Source organism: Rhinolophus ferrumequinum, chromosome 15 (assembly GCF_004115265.2).
Source record: "Rhinolophus ferrumequinum isolate MPI-CBG mRhiFer1 chromosome 15, mRhiFer1_v1.p, whole genome shotgun sequence".
Lineage (NCBI taxonomy): Eukaryota > Metazoa > Chordata > Mammalia > Chiroptera > Rhinolophidae > Rhinolophus > Rhinolophus ferrumequinum.
The window spans coordinates 27355255-27377783 of NC_046298.1; the positions used below are offsets into that span (position 1 = coordinate 27355255).

General features: G+C 44.0%; 2 protein-coding genes across 3 annotated transcripts in view; both read left to right on the plus strand.

Annotated features, from left to right (window-relative positions):
- BCO1 (beta-carotene oxygenase 1) overlaps positions 1-1606 on the plus strand; it is a 33761-nt gene extending 32155 nt beyond the window's left edge. For both annotated transcript variants that reach the window (XM_033129348.1, XM_033129349.1), the window contains one exon: positions 825-1606. In XM_033129348.1, the coding sequence (XP_032985239.1) occupies positions 825-1015 (191 nt within the window). In that variant the 3' untranslated portion in view covers positions 1016-1606. The remainder of the gene's footprint in view (positions 1-824) is intronic.
- Positions 1607-20238: 18632 nt separating this feature from the next.
- GAN (gigaxonin) overlaps positions 20239-22529 on the plus strand; it is a 60203-nt gene continuing 57912 nt past the window's right edge. The window contains exon 1 of the mRNA XM_033127865.1: positions 20239-22379. Coding sequence (XP_032983756.1) covers positions 22213-22379 — 167 coding nt within the window. The 5' untranslated portion in view covers positions 20239-22212. The remainder of the gene's footprint in view (positions 22380-22529) is intronic.

Genomic DNA, 22529 nt, shown 5'->3' on the forward strand with positions numbered 1-22529 from the left:
AGGTGAGGGACCCCGTGTCACTGTCATCTCCAAAGTGTGTCCCCTACATTCTCTCCATGGGCAGGGACTAGCATTGTTGTCATTGCACCAAAGGAGAGGCTCAGGAAGTGAAGTAACTTGCCCAAGGTCACACGCCCAGTGTCTACAGAGGTAGGATTTGAATCCAAGCAGATCTGACTTAATTTATGCTCAGCCACTCTGAAACCACCTGAGACCTCCGAAGAAGCACGCATGTTTGCTGGAAGCTTAATGCATGACTTCATTTAACCCTCCATCCCTTGAGGGTGAGTGCTTAGAATGCTTCCATTTTACAGAGCGGAAAGCTGAGGCTGCATGTGCAGGAGGTGAACTGGGCTCATTCAAATGCCATTTGAGCGCGACCAGTCTGAGTTTAACAGAGTGACATGTGTTGGCTCAAATGCTAACGGATTCTTTATAATCAGAGTCTCTAAACAGTAGGAAAACAACCATTCTGCAGTATGTGCAATAATTTATAAAGTGCTTTTTATGACTACCATGTAAGAGCTCCTCTCAAGCAACCCTGTGAAGGTAGGGAACTTTATCCCCACTCTACAGATGAAGAGACTGAGGTTCAGAGAGGTAAAGGGACTGGCCCAGCCAGGGCTGGAAGCAGGTTTGCTGATTCCTCGTTCCCTGGCCTTACCCTTCTGCCTACACAAAATATCAAATTCACTTCCCTTCTGTTTTGATTCGATACTTATGTTCAAAGAGGACAGGGAGACATAGCTAAGAAACCCATCCTTCCCACTGGAGGAGGTTCAAGGCTGCACTTTTACAAAGTGTCTCTTTTTGTTTCCCCAAAGGACTTATCTTATCAGCCATTGTCACTTCTGATCCCCAAAAGCCGCCTTTTCTGCTTATTCTGGATGCCAAAAGTTTTACAGAACTGGCTCGCGCGTATGTTGATGTAGAGATGCACCTGGATCTCCACGGGTTATTCATCCCAGATGCAGACGTGGACTCGAGGAAGCAGGTCCCTTCCCAGGAAGTCTAGGACAAGGCTTCAGACTGCCACGTGCCCTCACGCATCTGACGGGCTCGAGGCCCTGAGGAAAACAGCCCCACTGGTAGGCTCCCGCAGGACCCAAGATTTCATCCCTGCCTGGGTGGAGTGGAGGGGTTTCCTTTCATTTCGTGTTTATTCTTTTGGTGTTTGCTTTGAGACCAAGGTATGGAGACAGAGTTTATCAGTATCTTTTCTTTCCTTTTATTTTGGCCATAAAAACCTTGTTTGGAAGTCAAATACTTATTGATCAGCTCTCGCACTTCTAAGAAAGCCCCTTTCCATCACCATGAATGAGGAATTGTATTGTCACATATCCATTGTTCTTAGAATGACCCACCACTGACACATTAAAGAAGAGACCGATAAATACTTACCATTGCTCCGTCCTCTCCCCGCTTCAGTCCCTTCCCTTTCTCCCTTCTTTCCAGTGGCTTAGGTTGTGCATCTCAGAGTTCTAGCTTTCTCAATCATGCCGTTAGTAGATTATGTGGCCGGGAAGGCATGTCGCTTTGTCGTCATTCCATGCAAGGCATGACATAATGTAAAATAATAAAAACTTGAAAGTCTGTTCAGACCTTATTTTATTTTTACATGGCTTCTTTCCTCTGAAGTTCTTCTTTATTGTCTTCTTAGACAATAAAATAGAGTGGCAGAGCTGGATGGTTGGTAGCAAGCTAGGTGGCTCCCTGTACAACCAAAGGTTCAGCAGATTGCTGTGGGCATCAGCCCCCTTTTACAGGAGGGGTAAGGGATGGATACTGACCTGGCTGGCCGTGGCCGGGGGGTAGTAGCCAGGATTGAGTCCCAGGCCAGGGCCGGCATGAGGAGTTCTTGCCTGATGCTGAGAACCCGAGCAGGAAGCTTCGCCCGTGTCTGTACAGGAAAGAAGGTTCTCCAAGATGAATGTGCTGTCAGGGTAGACCAGGCATTTGACGCAGAGGTGGAAGGAGCTTGGTGGTAGGGATGGAGGAAGCTGGGAGCGAGCCAAGCAGGCTCCTGTGTCAGTACTGGGAGCCCAGGGACATCTGAGTCTCACCTTTATAGTCTAATGGGTGCCTGGTGCAGGGTTTAGAGACAAAGTCCAGATAATTCCCAGGTACCCACGTGATGGGGTTAGGGGAGCTGGGATTCCACCCTTATTCTTGTACCTGGCTCCTCCCGAGTCTAGATTTCATTCAGTCAGCAGCGAGGATTCGGTCTTCAGCATAAGAAGGAATCTCTGGTGACAGCACATGATATACCCCAGAAGGGGCAGATGGTCTTGGCTTTTGCCCTGCAGCCACCCTGAAGCCATGTTTAGCTTCCACTCAAATGTAGGCTCCAGCAGGTCAGGGAGTTGTTTTTTTCTTTTTAATTCAAATTTTTATCGGAATAATTGTAGATTCATGTGCAGTTCTAAGAAATAATACAAGAGACGCCACGTGGACTCTATAGTTTCCCACAATGATTAACATTTCAGTACAATATCATAACCAGGATATTGACATTGATTCAATCCACAGACCTTATTCAGATTTCCCCGGTTTTACTTGTACTCTGTGTGTGTGTGTGTGTGTGTGTGTGTGTGTAGTTCTGTACAATTTTGTCATGTGTGTGAGTTCCTGGATCTCCCACCACAGTCGAGATGCTGAATAAGTACGTCAGCACAAGGATCTCTCGTGTTGCTTTTTCATCACCACACCTACCCCTCTCCCACCACCACCCCGTCCCTAACCCCTGGCAACCACCATTTCTAAAATTTTGCCATTTCAAAGATGTTATATAAATGGAATCATACAGTGTTAACCTTTGGGGATTGGCTCCTTTCACACAGCAGAATTCCTTGGAGATTCATCCAAGTTGTTCCATGTGGGGTGTGTTTTTATTCACTACTTTATCTTCAGCACCTAGAACACTGCCTGGTGGGTGTAGGCTTTCAATAAATATTTGTTGGATTGAGTGAATGAATCTCCTCAACAAACAGATTCGACTCGATAATGTGCCAACAAGAAATGGATATTTTACTGAATTTCTCCTGGGAAGATGAGGAAAACAGTTCATACGTGAAACCCAATGACAGCACACGAAATGCCCACGAAGGCTCCTCTCTCCTGCCCTCCCTGGGCTCTCCTCTGTCTCTTCCCCTGTTGGCTCCTCAAAACCTCCTCTATCATACCAGCATTTCCATTTCACCCTCAGCTTATAGATCCCATTGAACAAAACCCAAATTCTGGAGATGGCAGAATGAAGCCCACCTACCCTTCGTCAGAATTTCCTTCGGGGATCTCAGCACCTCCAGCCTCTGCAAGATGCATTGGGAGGAAATGTCAACTAGGGTGGCCTGAGAAAAGTATGATTGAGGTCTGCATTCAGGTGGCAGGGATGGGAAAGAGTTGTGACAAACGTGGCAGTCACTCAACTCACTCACTGTTCTACTTTAAATATTTGAGAAGAGGGTGGCATTAAAAAATGCTTCCCCACCTCGAGTCTACTCAATTCCAATTGCCAAACAGTACCCAGACCTAATCATGAAAGAGGGTGCAGTTCTGCAGGGAAGAAAAATATGTCTGTGGTTTGTTTACCTTGTTTAAGATGAGAGGTGAAATACCTGACTGATGAGGAAACTTGGCACACCAACTCTTTTTTTCTCAGTTTCAAAAACACCAAAGGTCAATCGATGCCAGGATATCCGATTTATCTTGGTCTTCAATTCCATCGCATTTCACACACAGGCCAGGGTAATTAGCTCGAAATGCCACAGGAGTTAAGACGCATGCGCCTTTCTTGAGGGCACCACAAGACAGCTCATCTTACCCTCAAGCCTTCCTCGTTACACTTCATGTGGGTGGAATACGTGACCAGGAAGTTCTGCAGGAAAAATCACTCCACATGTGTTTATTGCTATGATAAAGCCACAATCTTTCACAAGTCCTCTAACATGCAAGCGTCGGGCACACGGGAAGCCCTCAAATATTTTCCAACACACTAAATTTTTCCTTTAAGGATTTCTCTAAGGATTCCCATTCAGAAATAAGCTGGACCTATATACGTGAGCAAGTCAACTCACACAAAAAATCGAAGTGCATTTGAGCTACGTCAGCATTACAATGGCTCGTGCTCGTTTCCTCCCAACCGAAGTTACCGAGGGCTAAGGAAGTTGCTGGTCCAGGTTAAATACAAACACCTTTGATCGCTTCTTAAGTTGTTTTAAGACTGTTTGGGTGGTTTTTAAATGAGAAGTCTTTCCCGTGGCAAATCCGGACACGCAGACGCAAAAGTCATCACCACCTTCCTCATCATCCAACAGTGGTGAGAACTGTGGTCTCAACACCAACTTCCTTCTGGGCGTTTAGACTCAGAGGCCAGGTGCAGACGCACACGGGCCTGACCGTACCGGCTGCTGGGCTGCATCAGGAAACAACTCCTTAAGGTCAACCACCAGCCAAGAAGCTAGGCACTTTCTCGGATGAGGCAAGCAAAGAGGGTTGTGGGAGCATCGTGGGGAAGAGCCAGTCTTTTCTCCTGGTGATCAAGAAAGCCTCCCTAGAGGGGTACACCATCAGGAGCTGCGTGCGTGGCCGGAGGAAGCAGCTGGCAAGGTGCTGGTCCTTGTAGGATTAGGGTGCAGCTTGGGATGAGGATTTGGAGGTGGATGTGGGTTGAATGAACAAAGCAGGTGTAGCGCGAATTTCCCAATAAAGAAAGAGGCAGAACCTGGGCCTGGAACCAGGAGACAACATGGTAAACTTGGAAAAACTGAATTGTGGAGTAAAAGGTGGGCCATAGGAAAGCCAGGTTCAACCAGACCCCCAATTTATCTGTGCTCCAGTAAGAAATAGAATTGGAATTAAGATTTCTCCAATGGCTTCTTCAAAGACTGACAGTCATTTTTTAAAAAAATAATACTTTTTTTGAGATTTAATTTACATAAAATCCACTCATTTAAAGTTGTCGTGCAGGAGACCCTGCTCGCTGCACCATGTGTCGTGCAGGCGGCCTGTGGGGTCTCTGCTCCCGCTCCCCACATAAGAACGCGGGATATGGTGATGCCAAAAAGGAACACCCACGGAGCCATAAGTAGGGGAGTCATATCTCTAGACTCTCGCTGGCGGCTGGGTTGGAGACACAGGAAACAGGAGTCACACAATTCTCAACCCTCACTGTGCCGCTTGCAGGCTCAGCCACCATCTTCTTGCTAGCCCCCATTTTCTGCTAGCCTAGCCACGGCAGTTATATTAGTGGACAATGGCTCACTGGTTACAGCTGACGGCCAACTAGCCACAGCTGATGGCCATTTGATCACAGTTGATGGCCATTTACTACCTGAGCCAGCACCTTTCTATGTGAGGCTGAGAGCCTGGAAACTGCTTTCTGGGCCTCTGTCCCCACAAAAGTATAAAATTCAGTGGTTTTTAGCATATTCAAAATTGTGTAGCTATTACCACTGTCTAATTTTAGAACATTTTCATCACCCCTGTGGGGACAGAGCCAGGAGTGCAGTTTCCAGGCTCTCGGCCTCACGTGGAAAGGTGCTCACTCGGGTAGTAAATGGCCATCAACTGTGATTGGATGGCCATCAGCTGTAGCTAGTTGGCCTTCATCCGTAACCAGTGAGCCATTGACAACTAATATAACTGTCGTGGCTATGCTAGTAGAAAATGGGGGCTGGCAAGAAGATGGTGGCTGAGCTAGCAAGCGTGGATTGCAGAGAAGCGGATTGCTAGCAAGTGAGATTGTTTGGCAGAGACAAGTGGACGGCGGGTTGCGGACAGTGTGGCTCCTGCCTTCTGTGTCTCCAACCAGCCGCCAGTGAGACTATAGTGGTATGACTCCCCTACCTATGGCTCCGTGGGTGTTCCTTTTTGGGCTCACCATGTCCTGCGTTCTTATGTGGGGAGCGGGACCAGAGACCCTGCATAACTCCCTGCACAACAACCCCCCAAAAGGAACCCTGTACCCATTAAGTCATCCCTTATTCTGCATCCCTCCCCCACCAGTTCTAGCCAATAAAAAATCCACTTTCTGTCACTATGGATTTGCCTATTCTGGACATTTCATACAAATGGAATCATACAACATGGGTTTTTTCTGTGACTGGTTTCTTTCACTTAATATAATGTGCTCAAGTTTCATCTATGTTGTTGCATAAATCAGTACCTCATTCCTTTAGTGGCTAAATTACATTCCATTGTATGAATAGACCGCATTTTGTTTATTCATTCATCACTGGATAGATTTGGGTTGTTTCCTCTTTTGGGCTATAATGAATAATGCTGCTGTGAACATTCATGTATGTTTTTATGTGGACACGTTATCATTTCTCTTGAGTATATTCCTAGGAGTGAAATTGGTGTGTCATATGATAACTATATGTTTAACATTTTGAGAAACTCCCAAACTGGTTTTCAAAGTGGCTGCACCATTTTACAATTCCACTAGCAATGTATGTCTACATCCTCCCTAATTTGTTATTGTCTGCTGGGTTTTTTTGGTCATCCTAGATAAAATGAAGTGGTATCTCACTGTGTTTTGATTTGCATTTCCCTAATAATAATATTGAACATCTTCCCATGTACTTATTGGCCATGTGTGTACCTTTTGGGGGGGGGAAATACTCAAATTCTTTGCCATTTTTAAACTGGGGTATGTATCTGTCTTTCTGTTGTGGAGTTGTGCGAGTTCTTTACATGTTGTGGATTTAAGTCCCTTATCAAATATATAATTTGCAAGATTTTCACCTATTCTGTGGGTAGTCTTTTCACTTTCTTGATGGTGCTGTTGAAGTACAAATGTTTTTAAATTTTGATGGAGTCCAATTTATCTAATTTTTCTTTTATCTCTTCTGCTTTTGGTGTAAATCTAAGAAACCATTGCTTAATCCCAAAGATTTACTCCTATGTTTTCTTCTATGAATTTTATAGTTTTAGCACTTACATTAAAGTCTATGATCCATTTTGAATGAATTTTTTGTATATAGGGTGAGACAGAGGTCCCACTTCATTCTTTTACATATGGATATCTAGTTGTCCCAGCATAAAAGTCACCTTTTAGGGTTGATACATCTTTCCGTCAGGAAAAAAGAAAAGTAGCTCTTTTTTCTCCTTAATTCCTTAGGAGATGTTTCCTTCAACCAGCAAGAAGCAACTGTGGGGCAGCTCTCTACTGGTTCCAGCAAGGCCTTGGTTCACAGACCAGAAAACCAAGATGGAATCCTCAGTCAGTGGTGACTCCCATGGCTCCTTCTGCACTGGAGATTTAGGAAATCTTCCTCCATCTTCATCACTGGGTCCTGGTGAAGTTCCGGGGAAGTCCAGCATATAAGTGCTCAATTCAGAGTCATACGTACAGGTAGGAATTTCTAGTACTTTCTTCCTTTAAGTACATCCACTGTATTCCAGAAGAGCCAAGAGTGACTGATGTCCCTAGATATCCTGCCCTATTTCAGGAAGTGGGAAAGCTGGTAGGTGTCTTCAGAACAGGGAAAGGCATGGACGGGTTCCAATTTTCCTTTCAGTCTACCACTTGGGTTGGGCAAACAAGAGGCCTTACCCTAGTTCAGGGTTTTGGAAATTACCATTGAGATTAATATCTGTATCATTTGTGCATTCTTCTCTATTTAAGGCCAGGAACTGAGCTTTCTTCTTCTTATAATAATAATAGAACAGCTGACGTGTATTGACAACTCACGCTGTGCTAAACACTGTTTAAGCACTTCACATCCTGGTTCTCACGTAATCCTTGTAGCAACCCTGGTACCATTCCCATTTTATGGACGAGAAAACTGAGTATCAGAACAGTTAAGTAACTTGCCCAAGATCACACAGATGGTTCCTGTGACTCCAAAGACCAACTTCTTCTCTACTAGTTTAATTGCCTTACTCTTACTCACTTCTTCATCCTAGGGGCTTCGTACAGTGCCTGGTTTAAAGTAGGTACTTAATAAAAGGACAGCCCAGTAGATGAGAACAGGACCTGCAGGTTCACTGCCTGGCCTGGCTTTTGATCCTCTTTGTGCCTCAGTTTCATCATCTATAAAATAAAGATAGTACTTGTCCCTCATTCAAAGAGTTGCTAGGAAGCTTAAATGAAAGGTGCCTGATACATAGTAGTTGCTCAATAAATTTTAGTTATTTTATTAATGAGCCTTAAAAGCAGATAAGAAGTTAAATCTTGGCTTCCCACCCTTACTAGTCTTATGACTTTTGACATGCTGTTTAACCTCCCTGTGCCTCTGTTCCCTCATCTGGGAAGTGAGGGTAATACCAGACCTACCTCACAGGGCTACAGTGAGGATTAAATAATGTTCTTAAAGCCTTTAGAAGAAGTGCCTGCCACTTAATCACCACATCTAAGTTGGCTAAGATTGTGTGGGCAGTTCATGAAGAGGATGCTACTCATGTGCCCTTAAATGAAAGAGGCTCCTCCTCTCTTTGGGAAGAGCCTTATGCCTTGTGTGGTGAGAGAGGAAGAAGGGCTCGGCTTCCCAGGCACCCACAGTAGTCCAGTCCACCCAGGTGACCGTGGGCATCAGAGATGACATAAGCAGATCCTTGGCCCACCCAAAACAGTGATTGTACAACAAACCCAGTCTAATCGGGCATGACCAGAAGACCCTCAGATCGTTAACGAACAGGGTCTCTGACTTACACGGCCTCATGTAACAACGGCTCCTAGGACTGATGTGAAAAAGGGGTACTGTGTATCACTTTGTTTCATTACCACACCCTTGTCTGCAATCAGGCGTATGAGTTTCCTATTGCTGCTGTAACAAATGACCACAAACCTGGGGGTGTAAAACCGCACAGATTTAGTCTGACAGTTTTGGAGGTCAGAAGTCCAAAATGATTCTTACAGGAATAAAATCAAGGTGTCAGAAGGGTGTCCGTTTGGGGGCTCTTCGGGAGAGTCTTGTTTCCTCGCCTTTTCCAGCTTCCTTATTCCCTGGCCCACACATCACCCTTCCTCCCCCTGCTTCCAGCGTCACATCACTTTCTTCCCGTCTGTATTTAAATCTCCCTCTGCCTCCGTCTTACACGGACCCTATGATTACATTTATGAGCCGCCGGATAATCCAGGATAATCTCCCTATCTCAAATTCCTTACCTTTATTATAACATCTGCAAAGTCCCTTTTGCCATATAGGTGACATTCACAGGTTCCAGCGATTAGGACCTGGGTGTCTTTGGGGGCCATTCCTCAGCCTACCAGAAGCACCCAGCTCTTAATGCACACGATGAATATTTGTTGAGTGAATGTTAGCCCTTTAGTATTGTTATTGGCATTCTCTTGGCGCGTCCCTTTCAGGAATCGCCATAGCAACATGTGTGGTCTCCTCATCTTCAAGTCTTGCTCATATCTCACCCAAATCTTACCTTCAGTGCAGATCTCCTGACCCTATTTTAATGTTGCAACTTGCTTCACTCATACTCCGGATCCCTTTGTCCTGCTTAACTTCCTTTCTCCCCCAACTCCCACCCCCCAGCATTTTTTGCCTTCTGGCATACAATACAATTGACTTATTTATTACATTTACTGGTGTTTGTCCATCTTCCTCACTAGCGTGTAAGCTCAAGGATTACATTCGGGACAAGGATTTTTCTGTTTTAGTCTCAGATGTATCCTAGGGGTCTAAAACAGTGCCTGGCACATAACAGCTGCTCAATACACAAGTGCTGAATGTGTGTATGAATGGCCTCCTCAAGTTTCCTTTCAGCTACGAGTCTGATTCCTTATCTTTCTATCTTTCATGGCCGATCTCGGGTTTCATGACAAGGAGTCGCTGCCTGTGGTGAAGCCAATTGATTCTAGGTAACCTATGTTTTATCCTGTTCACAAGTCTCCACCCTGTTCCATTAACGCTCTGGCGGTTTGGATCTCTAAAACACAGATGACTTCAATTCTCATCTCCATCAAAACTTGTGAAAGTCTGGGAGGGAAATGGATGGCTTGGCTTTGTATATTTATTGAAGGATAAACTTTTCTGCCTTCAGATGATTGCAGCGTGGGGAGGGTATGCGGTCCCTGGCCGACGTTGCTGCGGTTTGCTATGTAGGGTTATACTGTTTTTACTAGTCTGTCTACAGGTAATGAGTCTGCGGTTTCTGCAGTTGGTCAGGCTCAGGATTTTTGTTACACAGGGGTCTTGAGCACCCGAGGGGGCATGATGGAGGGGCTTCAGGGTGCCCATGGGTTTCCACATATAGCATGTGAAGTTTTGTGTGTATGTATGTTCTCAAGGAGAGTAGAGTCCACAGCTTGTATCGGCTTCTTAACAGAGAAAGTGAAGAACTTGTGCCCTGCTGTAACTGAGTGGATTCTGTGATTCTGTGACTCATGACGTACAGCTCAAATCAACAGGCTGTACAACAGGCTTGGAAAGGAAAGGCAGTCATTTGAAAGGCACGGCCTCGTCTCCCTATCCCTACCCCCTTAACAAGTCCCTAAGTTATTGTGTTAAAGAGGCTGAGCCAGGTGCTGTTTCAAATCTCAAGTTGATCAATCTCAGTTTTTGCAAGACTCTGGGCATTACCTGAGGCTTCAATTTTTCTCATAGGTAGAACTGGGATGGCTCTACTTTCTTTGATTTTTGTGTGAATATGAAAGTGCTTCAAGGGTACCAAATGCTAAAGAATTGCAAAGTATTAATGACAAAGGGAATATGTGCCTTTTTTTGCTATGTGGCAGCAGACTGGCTTGTTCCCTACTCCATCCATCCGTGCGTCAGTCCATCTATCCCCCATCCACCCACTTGTTCATCCATCCATCCATCCTCTTTGTCCATCCATCTACTCATCCTCCCATGAACATTTATTTCCTCACAACATGCATAAAAGTTAATATGTGCATGACAAAAGCTTTATATTCAACCCTAATCCCCATAAAACTCATGAACTGAGGTTCAGAGAGCTCAGGCCACTTGCTCACAATCACACCGCGGGAACGTGAGGGAGCAGAGCCTGATTGAAAACCTAGTTCCGTCTGATGCCAACGGTAATACTCCTCATGACCGCCCACCAAAACTCTCTTAGGGACAGAGGAGAGGGAGCCCCGTGGCCCAGGAGGAAGGCAGAGGGATGGGTTACCAAATACAGCACCTTGAAAAGTTTGACCTTAAAATCATGCGCCTGTTACGGTGTACTCCATATTATGCCCATGCTTGTTTTAATGTCAAAGAACTTCCCAGCAACCCTTAAGTACAAGGGAAGCTTTGGGAGGGGGTATACTCCAGTGCAGCTCTCTGCTGCAATCCTCACCACACACCCCATTTCCCATGTCAGATGTTTGTGGTTCATGTTTGAGCCTTATCTCCTGGGTTGGACTAGAAGCTCCTGGAGGGCAAGATCTGAATCTGATTCTTCCTTTCTCCCTCCCAAGGCCTAGCCCAGTACCCAGCAGGAAAAAAGTACACAGACATTGAATTTTGCAAATACTTACTGAATTCCTGCCTACCCAAGTAAGGTGCCCTGGGAGACACAGATGGATACGATGTGGTCCCAGCTCTCAAGACATTGATAATTGAGCTAGAGGAGTCAAGCTTCCTGAATCTGCTTGAAAACGATCTTCCTAAGACTCTTGGCACAGCATTGTAAAAGCTTGGGACTGTAATATAGCAATAGAGGAAATGGCAGGTAATTAGACAACAAAGTTTCATTAAATAGGGCAAATTTTGTGAAAAGTGACAACCTGTTCCTCTGGAAAGGTAGCATTGTGTCAATTAAAGAGCACACCTTGAAGTCACAAAGTACAAATTATCGATGTTGAAATTGCCGTTTCCCAAGATGGAAAAGTTGAAAGCACCTGCTCTAGATGCTATCTACTTTGCCAGAAGGGTCTCAGTCTCTGATTGCTTGGCCTTTCAGGGTCACGTTCAGAATTTTAGCAGCACAGGTAAATCCATGTTCCTTTCTACCCAACTTGCGTAGGTCCTGTGTTTATTAGATTCAGTTCTATTCATCAAATATTTATCGAGCTCACTTGTGTAGCTGCCAGGCAGGGAGATGTGATGAATTGCTCACAAACTTTGCAATAAAGTCAGGAGTCAAAATCCTGGCCTCTCCACAGGGGAACATGGGATAGATAGGGTTTCACCTCTCTTGAGTCTTGGTTTTTTAAACCATAGTATGGAGATCCTAATACTTGTCTTGTAGGTTGCTATAAAGATTCTTTAGGTGATGGACATAAAGCTCCCTGCCCAGGGAACTGCACTGAATAAGAACTCCACAGATGGGTACTAGTAGCAGTGACAATCGCAGAAAAATTAAGGAAGTGATCTCTGATTTCCAGTCTAGCGAAAAGACCAATGTTAACAGATAAATGTCATTAGTGTGACGGTTGTGACTGTTTTTTTGTTTTTTGGCTATTTTAAGTGAACATATACTGAGCCCTTACTATGTGCCAGACACTATGCTAAACAATTGTACCCAGATAATCTCATTTATTCTGCACAAAACCATAGATAATAGGAACCACAATTCCCCAATGAGGAATATGCTCAGGGTCACAGAGCTGGAAAGTAGGGTTCAAACCTAACAGTCTGGCTCCAGAAGTAGATTTCAAGGCACAAACAGTGAGATAGAGAGGCCGCACAGAGGTGATGCTGCAGCAGCGGGCAGATTTTTCGGCATCAAAGTCATGGGAGAAGAAAACCAGGCAGAGGGAAAGCCGATACAAAGAGCTGGCAGGATGAACAGCTTATCCTGTTCAGGAATTCACATGGTCTGTGCAGAGGGTGTGGGATGGAAGATGGGGGGTCTAGAAGATGAGGGTAGAGAAGCAGGAAGGGGCCGGATGGTGGGACACCCTCATGTGCCAGGATCAGGGATTTGGACTTTTACCTGGAGGAAATTGGGGACCAATGAAGGATGAGACAGACAGGATCACTGGCACGTAGGGAATGGAATCTACCTGCCTATGTTCAAAGAGGAAATGACTCTGGGTGGTATATTTGAATAATTAGGCCATATATTTTCCAACTAAATTACTACTTTCTAGATATTGTTTATGTGCTAGTCTCACCATTTCCCCTACTAGCCTAGAAGTTCCTTAAATGTTGATTCTAATTGCTTTTGTTCTTCCACAAGTGCCTGATGTATGGTAGGTGTTTAAAAATTCTGTTAAATGAATGAGTGATTAAAAGCATGAATAAATGAATGAATGAATAACTCTCTGAATAATTGAATTTTGAGCTGGAGTTTTAAAAAAAATGCATGTATTTGAGGTGGATCAGAGACCTAAATGTGAAAGAAACAAAAAGCCTTCTAGAAGAAAGCACAGGAGAATATCATCATGATTGTAAAGATTTCCAAACAGAACATGAAAAAGCACTAGCCATAAAAGCGAAGATTGATAACTCGAACTTCATTAAAATTAAGAATGTCTGTTCATCCAAGACACCATTTAGAGAGTGAAAAGGCAAGCCACAGATTAAGAAATCTGTGTTTCCATGTATAATAATAAAGAACTCCTAAAAATCAATTTGAAATTCAATTTTTAAAAATGATGCAAAACTGGCACAGCACTTAAAAGTTATCCAGGTGGTCAAAAAGGATATAAAAAGGTGCTCAACATCGTTATTTATTAAATCAAAACAAGAAGATAAGGTAAATTAAAATAAAAACAACAAGATACCACTACACACCCACCGGAATGGGTAATCAAAGGACTGACACCACCAATTACTGGAGGATGTGGAGCAACTGGAACTCTCATACATGACTGGTGGGAGTAGAATTTGGTACAACCACTTTGGAAAACTGGCAGTATCGGCTAAAGCTGAACATATACTCACCCTGTGACCCAGTAACTGAACTCAGACACATCCACAAGAGAAAATAATGCACATATCCACCCAAACACTTGTTTAAGAATGTTTATAACAACTTTATTATAATAGCCCCAAACTGGAAATAATCCAAACATCCATCAACAGAACAATGCATAAATAAATTGTGGCACATTCACACAAAGGTATGGTCAGAGTAATAAAGAACCAGCTATTGCTACAAGCAACAAAATGGAAGAATTTCAAAGACATTGTATTGAGTGAAAAAAGCTAAATGCAAATGTTCAAGAACTGGAAAATACAATCAATAGCAAAAGAAGTCAGAACAGTGGTTTCCTTTGGGAGGCGTTGACTGGAAATGGACCTGAGGATACTTCTCAGTTACTGCAAATGCTCTTTATCCATGAATCACCTGGTGCTTTCACAGGTGTATACATATGGAACAACTCATGGAGCTGCATACTTGACTGTATGTTATACCTCAATAGGACGTTTTTAAAAGATAATGTATTAAAGTGTTAATTAGTTTCAAAACTGGCTGGCTAAAGAGGTCTAACCTATTTCCGAAAATATCAGATGAATTTAAATACTAAAAAAATAAAATTAAATGGTGGAGAATGGGAGAAAAAGGAGTAAAATGGGATGTTCAAAGAGCTGGAGTAGGAAATTGAAATGTGAGAAACGAGAAGTGAGAGAAATCTTACCATTTGCAACAACATAGATGGACCTAGAAAATATTATGCTAAGTGAAATAAGTCAGACTGAGCAAGACAAATACCATATGATCTCACTTATGTTTGGAATCAAAAGAACAGAATAAAGGAACCCAGACCTGGAGATGAGGTAGCTGGTGGGGCCCTGACTAGAGGGGAAGAGACTAGCTTTCAACTTGAAAGTCAACTAGAAGCTAATAAGTCCTGAGCTGGGCAAGGATGCCATTAAAACCAGGGTGACGACGGTGGTGATGATAGCAGTGATAAACATAACAGCACCTGCTCTTTATTGAGCACCTATTATATGCCAGACCCTGTTGTCAGTGCTTTGCTAGTACCAACTCATTTAATCCTCACAACCACTCTCTAGAAGTTACTATGATTATCCCAGTTTTACAGAGGGAGAAACTCAAGAAGTGGAGTAACTTAACTGGAGTCTCCGAGGATAGAGGAAAGAGACCCGGGGGAGGCAGTGAGGAAATCCAATGAATTAAAGAAATTCAGATGACTTCACAGACATTTAGACAGGTCTGAGGAGCAGGCAAATTACTTGCACAATATAAATTCTGCAGAATAAACCAGCTCATTGTACACCCAGTAATGTATTGTCTGGAATTCGAGGGGGAGGACAAAAATTCAGTATGTTTTACATGCTTTCGGGTATATAAACAACACACAATATGCAAAATAAATTTACAGGGTACAAGTGCAAAGTGGTACTTTTCTTGAAGAAGAAAAATAAAGTTTCTTGCACTGTACTTGTTTGAAAGAAGTTACTGGGGTTAATATTCAAAATTTATGTATATATATATGTATATATTTGTATATATATGTGTGTGTGTATACACACACACACACACACACACACACACACACACACACATATAGCAACTCATACAACTCAACACCAAAAAAACAATCCAATTTAAAAATGGGCAGAGGACCTGAACAGACATTTCTCCAAAGACATACAGATGGCCAATAGACATAAGAAAAAAATGCTCAACTGCACTAGCTATTAGGGAAATGCAAATAAAAACCACAATGAGACATCACCTCCCAGCTGTCAGGATGCCTATCACTAATAAACCAACAAATAAGAAGTGTTGGCGAGGATGTGGGTAAAAGGGAACCCCCGTGTACTATTGGTGGGATTGCAAATTGGTGCAGCCACTATGGAAAACAGTATGAAGGTTCCTCAAAAAATTAAAAACAACTACCTTATGACCCAGCAATTCCACTCCAGGGTATTTATCCAAAGAAATCCAAAACACTAATTCAAAAAGATTTATGTACCCCTATGTCTGCTGCCGCACTATTCACAATAGTCAAGATATGGAAACAACTGAAATGCCCAACACCAGACAACTGGATAAAGAAATTGTGGTACGTTTATACAATGGAGTATTACTCTGCCTTAAAAAAAGAATGAAATCTTACCATTTGCAACAACATAGATGGACCTAGAAAATATTATGATAAGTGAAATAAGTCAGACTGAGCAAGACAAATACCATATGATCTCACTTATGTTTGGAATCAAAAGAACAGAATAAAGGAACGAACAAAGCATAAATAGACTCATAAGATACAGAGAAAAAACTGATGGTTGCTAGATGGGAGGGGGTGGAGGATGGATGAGAAAGGTGAAGGGATTAGGAAGTGCAAATTGATAGTTACAAGAGTCACGGGGATCTGAACACAGTATGGGGAATATAATCAATAATACTGTAAAAACTACGTATAGTGTCAGATGGATATTAGATTTATCAGGGGGATTACTTCATAAATTATATAAATGTCTAACCACTATGCTGTATACCTGAAACTAATATAAAATAATATTGAATGTCAACTGTAATTTTAAAAAGTGTATAGTCATGGGATATAAAGTACAGAATAGGGAATATAGTCAATGGTATAGCTATGTACAGTGTCAGATGGGTAGTGGACTTGTTAGGTTATCAGTTTGTGAGGTGTGTAAATGTCTAATCACTATGTTGTTTTGTACACCTGAAACTAAGAACAAAATTCATTAATTTGAAAAAAGAAAGGATGGAGAGGATAAAAAGAAAAGTTACTGGGGCAACCTATGTCCAGAGCTGTTATATGCTGACCATGTCAGGTTTGGAAGTTTCATTTCAGGTTGTTTGAATCACTCTTGATGATTCATCTTCCTCCAAGTTGGTGATGTCAAGTTAGACAGCAAGGGATAAAAAGGTCCAGGAAGATTTGTTCTTTCTTCTTCCCTTTCCTGCTTCCCTCCCTCCCTCTCTGTAAGTATATTATCTATTGAGCACATAATATATGCCATGCATTGTTCTAGAGACTGGGGATACAGTGATAAATAAAATAGAAAGTCCCCGCCAGACCTCATGAACCCTATATGACAGTAGGAAGAGACGCACACTACACAAGTAAACATGTATAATTTTAGGTAGTGATTAAATACAGTGAAGAAAAATGAAGCGGTTTAAAGGGAGGTATTATACAGAAGGATAAGTAAAAGTCTTTCTGAGAAGTTGACATTTGAGCTGTGATCTAAGTAGAAGGAAAGAGCAAGTTATGAGAATATGAGGAAAGAGACTTCCAGGCTGAGAAATCAGCCAGTGCAAAGGCCCTGAGGTGGGCATCTGAGAGACCTGTTCAAGGAAGAGCAAAAAGGTTGGTTTGGCTAGTGCACCCTGAGGGAGAGGAGTGTGCTAGGAAAAGAGGTCACAGAGGAAGTACAAGGCCAGATCACCCAGGACTTTGTAAGGCACGGTAAGGACTTTGGATTGTTTATTCCCCTAAGATTGATGGGAAGCCTGTCGAGGGTTTTGCACTGGGAAGTGACTTGATCTGATTAACTTATGGGGAGAAAGAACTCAAAAGGCGGCAAGAGGAAAAGCAGGGAGAGCAGCTAGGAGGCTATTACAGGAGTCCAGATGGAGTTAATTGGTGGCTGGCTGGACCAGGGTAGAACCAGTGGAGGTTGTGAGATGAGGCTGGATTCAGGAGACAGTCTACAGAAGAGCAGGGTTTGCTGGTGAATTGGATGGAGGGTGTGAGAGACAGAGAGAGGTCAAGAATGTCCCTAAGTTTGGGTAAATGAAGATGCTGCCATTTATTTGGGGGAGTTATTAAGTTTAAGGGGTAATATCAGAAGTTTATTTCTGACATGTTATATTGCAGGTATCTATTAGATATTCAGCTGAAGTAGGCTGTTAGCTATATACCAGCCTGGAGTTTGGTGGGGAATTATGAAAAACAACATCTGAACTAATCCCTGTGGATAGAAAACTCTCAGTTCTCCCTACCCATTAACAGTTATTCATTCAGCAAATATTTATTGAGTGCCTGTCAGGTACTATGCTGAGTGCTAGGCAACACAGCATGGATTTGGACAGAAGCAGTCTCTACCTTCATTACAGCTTAATTAGTTCACGTGTTTCTGCGACACTTCTCTGAATATTGTATAAATATATAGAAGCAACTCTCAAGAGTTATAAATACTGTGATGTTGTCTGACTCAGCGATTTGGAAGAGCTTAAATTGTCAGAAAGAAAGGAGCTATATATAGATTTGGACAAATGACAAATTTATCCAATAAAATAGTTGAAGACCGCCTTAAAATGAATCAGAATAGACTGTCTCAACCTAATTAACGTTTACGAAGAGTCAACAACTTGGCATAATGGAAAAGCTTATAGGGCTGGAAGGCAGAAGCTCTGGGCCTGTCTGTTCCACCCAACAAGGTCACATGTACGACCTTGACAGAGCTGTTCGCTCATCTTCAGTTTTCTCTTCAATAAAATGAATCCATCGGATATTAAGATCTCCAAAGAACTTTCAAACTATTAATTTTTTTCTTTGTATTAGTTCTTTTACTGGACTCTTATTCCACCTTCTGACATTTATTAAAAAATACAACCCCAAACCTAAGATAATTCTTCTTTGATGGATCATTTTTTAAGCAAATATATTTTTTGTTTTGCTTTTGCAAGTGGAAACTACTTTCTTATTTTTTTCTAATTGTAAAAATGATACAGGACCAGAAAAGCAGAGAGAGAAAAAAAACTCTACAATGATACCACTGAGGTAACTGTGTTTTTACCATCACTGTTATCTGCAACATGTACCCTATAGCAGGTGCTTAGTATCTGTTCAATGAATTACTGTTAATATCTTGTCAACATCCTTTGTAGTCTTCAGAACAAAAACAAACAGAACAAAACAAAACGAAAAAAACCAAGTCCTCTCTCTGGGGGTTTGTTTAGCCTCTAAATCAGAAGGGGACAGTTATAGTCACCAGAGACAGAAACTGCTGGGACAATATCACATCTCTTAGATTACACGTTTCACAACAGCTGATGTCTTACATCTATGGAATGTAGGGAGACAATAACACCAAATACACCATTCTGATGGCCATAAACAATGTCAAGGGCGGCTCGGTTTGAGCAATATCAAGAAAGGCTACAAAACAGTCCATAGCCCAATCAGGAGTGGTTCCAACAGCAGATGGAAGGGTAGGTTCTGCCCTCCAAATCATTCCTCCCACAATCAGGCCCTCTTGCTTCCCTATACCACCACAGTGAATTTTCTTGGGGCACCTGAGTTCAACTCAACCATTTTTACTGAGCCTAGTGTCCTTTTGATTGTCTACTCCCTTCTCAGTAAACCAAGATGGGTTTCTGATTGATGGGAAATGAATTAAAGCCAGATCCTGTCTGCAGACATATGCTGCGTCTTTATTTCCCAAATCGAATTAGTGGCTAATGTTGAAAAACTGGGATGTTCAACATGTGAATCTGAATTTTCAGATCTCTTGAAAAGTCATTGGATTTGGCACCATTGGGCTCGTAGTCCATGGAGCAATCAGCTGAGGAGCAGCCTCCCACTGGGGACAGGGTGTGTGTCCTTCAGCTCCCTGTAATCCCACCTGCCCGTACTGTGTTACATCCTGCCTCCACTGCTCCATTACTCAACTTGCTACCTCTAACTAATTGTGCAAAAGTATCAGGGGCCACCTACTAAGCACCCGGGAGGAGCTCAGAAACCAACATATAATACAAATCAATTAATTACAGTGCAGTGCAGTCAGTGCAACACAGAAAGCAAGAACATGGCAGAGCACGGGACTCTGTCCTGAGAAACTGGTTGGAGGTTCCCTGAAGGTCATGTGTGAGCTGGGTTTTAAAGGATGAATGTGAATTATTCAGACCGGTGGGTTGGTGGGAAATACTGCAAACAGTGGGGGTGGTATTGAAAGCACAGACAAGGTCTTCTGCTGATCAGCTGCCTGTTGCATAGGTGACGCTCTCACACCAGCAACTACCTTTCCCATGAGTGACGCTGGTCTGTCTACGTCCTCTGCCCACGTCCTCCCATTCCTTTCTTCTGTCAAAACACCAGAGAAGGTTAACGTCTACCAGGAAGAGCCTGCCTGACTAATCCCCACGTACCTCCAGTTACTTCAACTAAGGCAACACTCCCATTCTAGGATAACTGGTTGGTTACATGAGAATGAGTCTGTTATTTGAGCTCTTTGTTTTGTTTTGGAACCTCTGACATTTGAAGAATAGAACAGCATTCCAAGCAATTAATCAATAAGTATTTATCAAATACCTACATTGTGTAGATAACTCTCTCTGTCATACATATCATTTTTGACCCCAACAACCCAGCTGAGAAAGAAGACAAACACAAATAAACTAAGAACAGAGGGTACAATTTAGAAAACATTTATTAACTGCCTGGTATTCACAATTTTTTTTAATTCCTCCATCCATCCAACATTCACTGAGCACTGGGCTAGGGCCAGGCATTGTGCTTAGCATTTGGAAATTCAGACACACTAAAATATACAAACAAGTAGGTGAGACAGATCAATAAACCCATTACAATAAGTTTCCTGCCAGAGCAATGTTCAAAGTACAGAAACAACTTGGAGAGAGGAGTGTCGACTACTCCCAGAGATACTGGAAAGGTATTATGGAAAAGCTCGAGCTGCTTATCTTGTTTTTTTTTTTTTACTTACTACATTTTATAACATACACAAAAATAGAGAGACTAGTACAACAAAGCTCCATGCACCCATAATCTGGCTTTAACAATTAGTAACCACTTCTGATTCATCTATACCCCCAACCGCTTCCCTTTATCCCTTCCTTTTGTTTTGAAGCCAATCCTAGACATTTTTATCATTTTACCCATACTGAGCTGCATTTGAAGAAGGAACTGGAAGTGTCTGGACCTTCCACTAGTAACATCTTTCTCTCCATCTATTCTTCTGCCAGTGACACTACCAGAGTTAACTACTCTCATTCCTGCCAGTGACTCCAAAGCCTTGGGTAGTTCAGGATCAAGACCTAAGACTTCATTGGAGCCTTGGGTGAAGGAAAAGACTGAGCTGATCTAGTGAAAACACCATCCTGCCTTATCTGGAATGCTGACCACATTCTTCTGGTCCTTGGTCCTCATAAAATTGCCAATGCTTTAGAACCTTATTGAGTACATTACAAAATGGTGGCTATATTTCACATTCCCACGTGCCCTGAGCAACCTCTGGGGCAACCTCAAACGTCTAGGGCTTGCCCTGCAGGCAGAGCTGACCCAGAGTCACTTTCCGTCAAAACTGAACATCTGGCTTCTCTAGCTTCCTTCCATCCCTTCAGCGTTTCCTGTCTCTCGCTAAACGGTATCAAAATCCCCGCAGTTAATTACTCAACGTTATCCTGGACTCCCCTCCCTCACAATTCTGTCTAGTCTTTTAGAGCTATCCACTATTGTCCACCTCTATCATCCCCCTTCCACCCAGACCACCATTCCCTTCCCTCAAGTACTGCAATATTTCAGCATCATTCTGCCTTTAGCACCCCCGCCCCAACCCCATTCTCCAGGCAGCAGCTGAGTGATCGTTAGAAAAACCCCTGCTCAAGCCCCTTCATGGTTCAGAACACCTACAGGAAGCAAGACCAACCTCCTTCCTACAGCCAAGGAGACCCTGCAAGATGTAAGACCTGCCGCTTCCTTCTCCTGCTTCATCTGCGACACCTCTCTAGGCCGCAACCAAAACGCTCTTTTCAGGGCCTGTTTCTTAGAGTCTCTGTGCTCTTGCCTGGGAAACCGTTTTTCTCTCATACATAACGAAAGCTACACCTACTGCGCCCTTGCTTACATGCGTTATCGCACATTAGCCCACAGCCTGTCATCTTCATTTTGCAGGAGAAATTGAGGATGGGCACCTTACCCATGATCACACAGCTAGCGAGTGGAAGAGCCGAGACTCGAGGCTACAGAGGCTACCGGCTTACCCACAAAGTCCTAGTCTGCCCGCACACCCCTCCAACGCCGCAGAGATCACTCTTAGCTGGCGACAGCCCCTGGCTGCGCGGGGGTGAGGACCGGAGGGTCCCACGGAGGAACGAGGCTTCTGATTGGCCGCCTCCGGCGACGGCGGGCGAGAAGGAGGGAGCGAGGGCGTGGGGGCGTCGCGGAGAAATGACGCAATGCAGCGGCTCCTTAAAGGCACCGGCTCCTCGAGCTACGGATGGCGCAGGCGCGTTCAGGGGGCTCCCGCTTGTTCATCGAGTGCTCTGAGCCGGGCCAAGCGGGTGCGCGCGCGCGCGGGCAGTGCAGACGGGGCGCGCGCCGGACGTGGACAGTTCCAGGGGTCCTGCCGGTCAGTGTCGGGAGCGGGACGGGCCCGCTGACTAGCGGGCGCCGCGATGGCCGAGAGCAGCGCCGTGTCCGACCCTCAGCACGCCGCGCGCTTGCTGCGAGCGCTCAGCTCGTTCCGCGAGGAGTCCCGCTTCTGCGACGCGCACCTGGTCCTCGACGGTGAGGAGATCCCTGTGCAGAAGAACATCCTGGCGGCGGCCAGTCCGTACATCAGGTGAGGAGGGGGCCGGGCGGGGCCGCGCTGCCCGGAGCCCAGGGGCGGGGCGGGCCGGGCGTGGCACCGGAGTCGTGTCCCCACCCCTCAGCCGCCGGGGTCCCCCTGGTCACCGCTCAGCGCGGGGTCCCTCCCGGCAGAGCCCTGCCG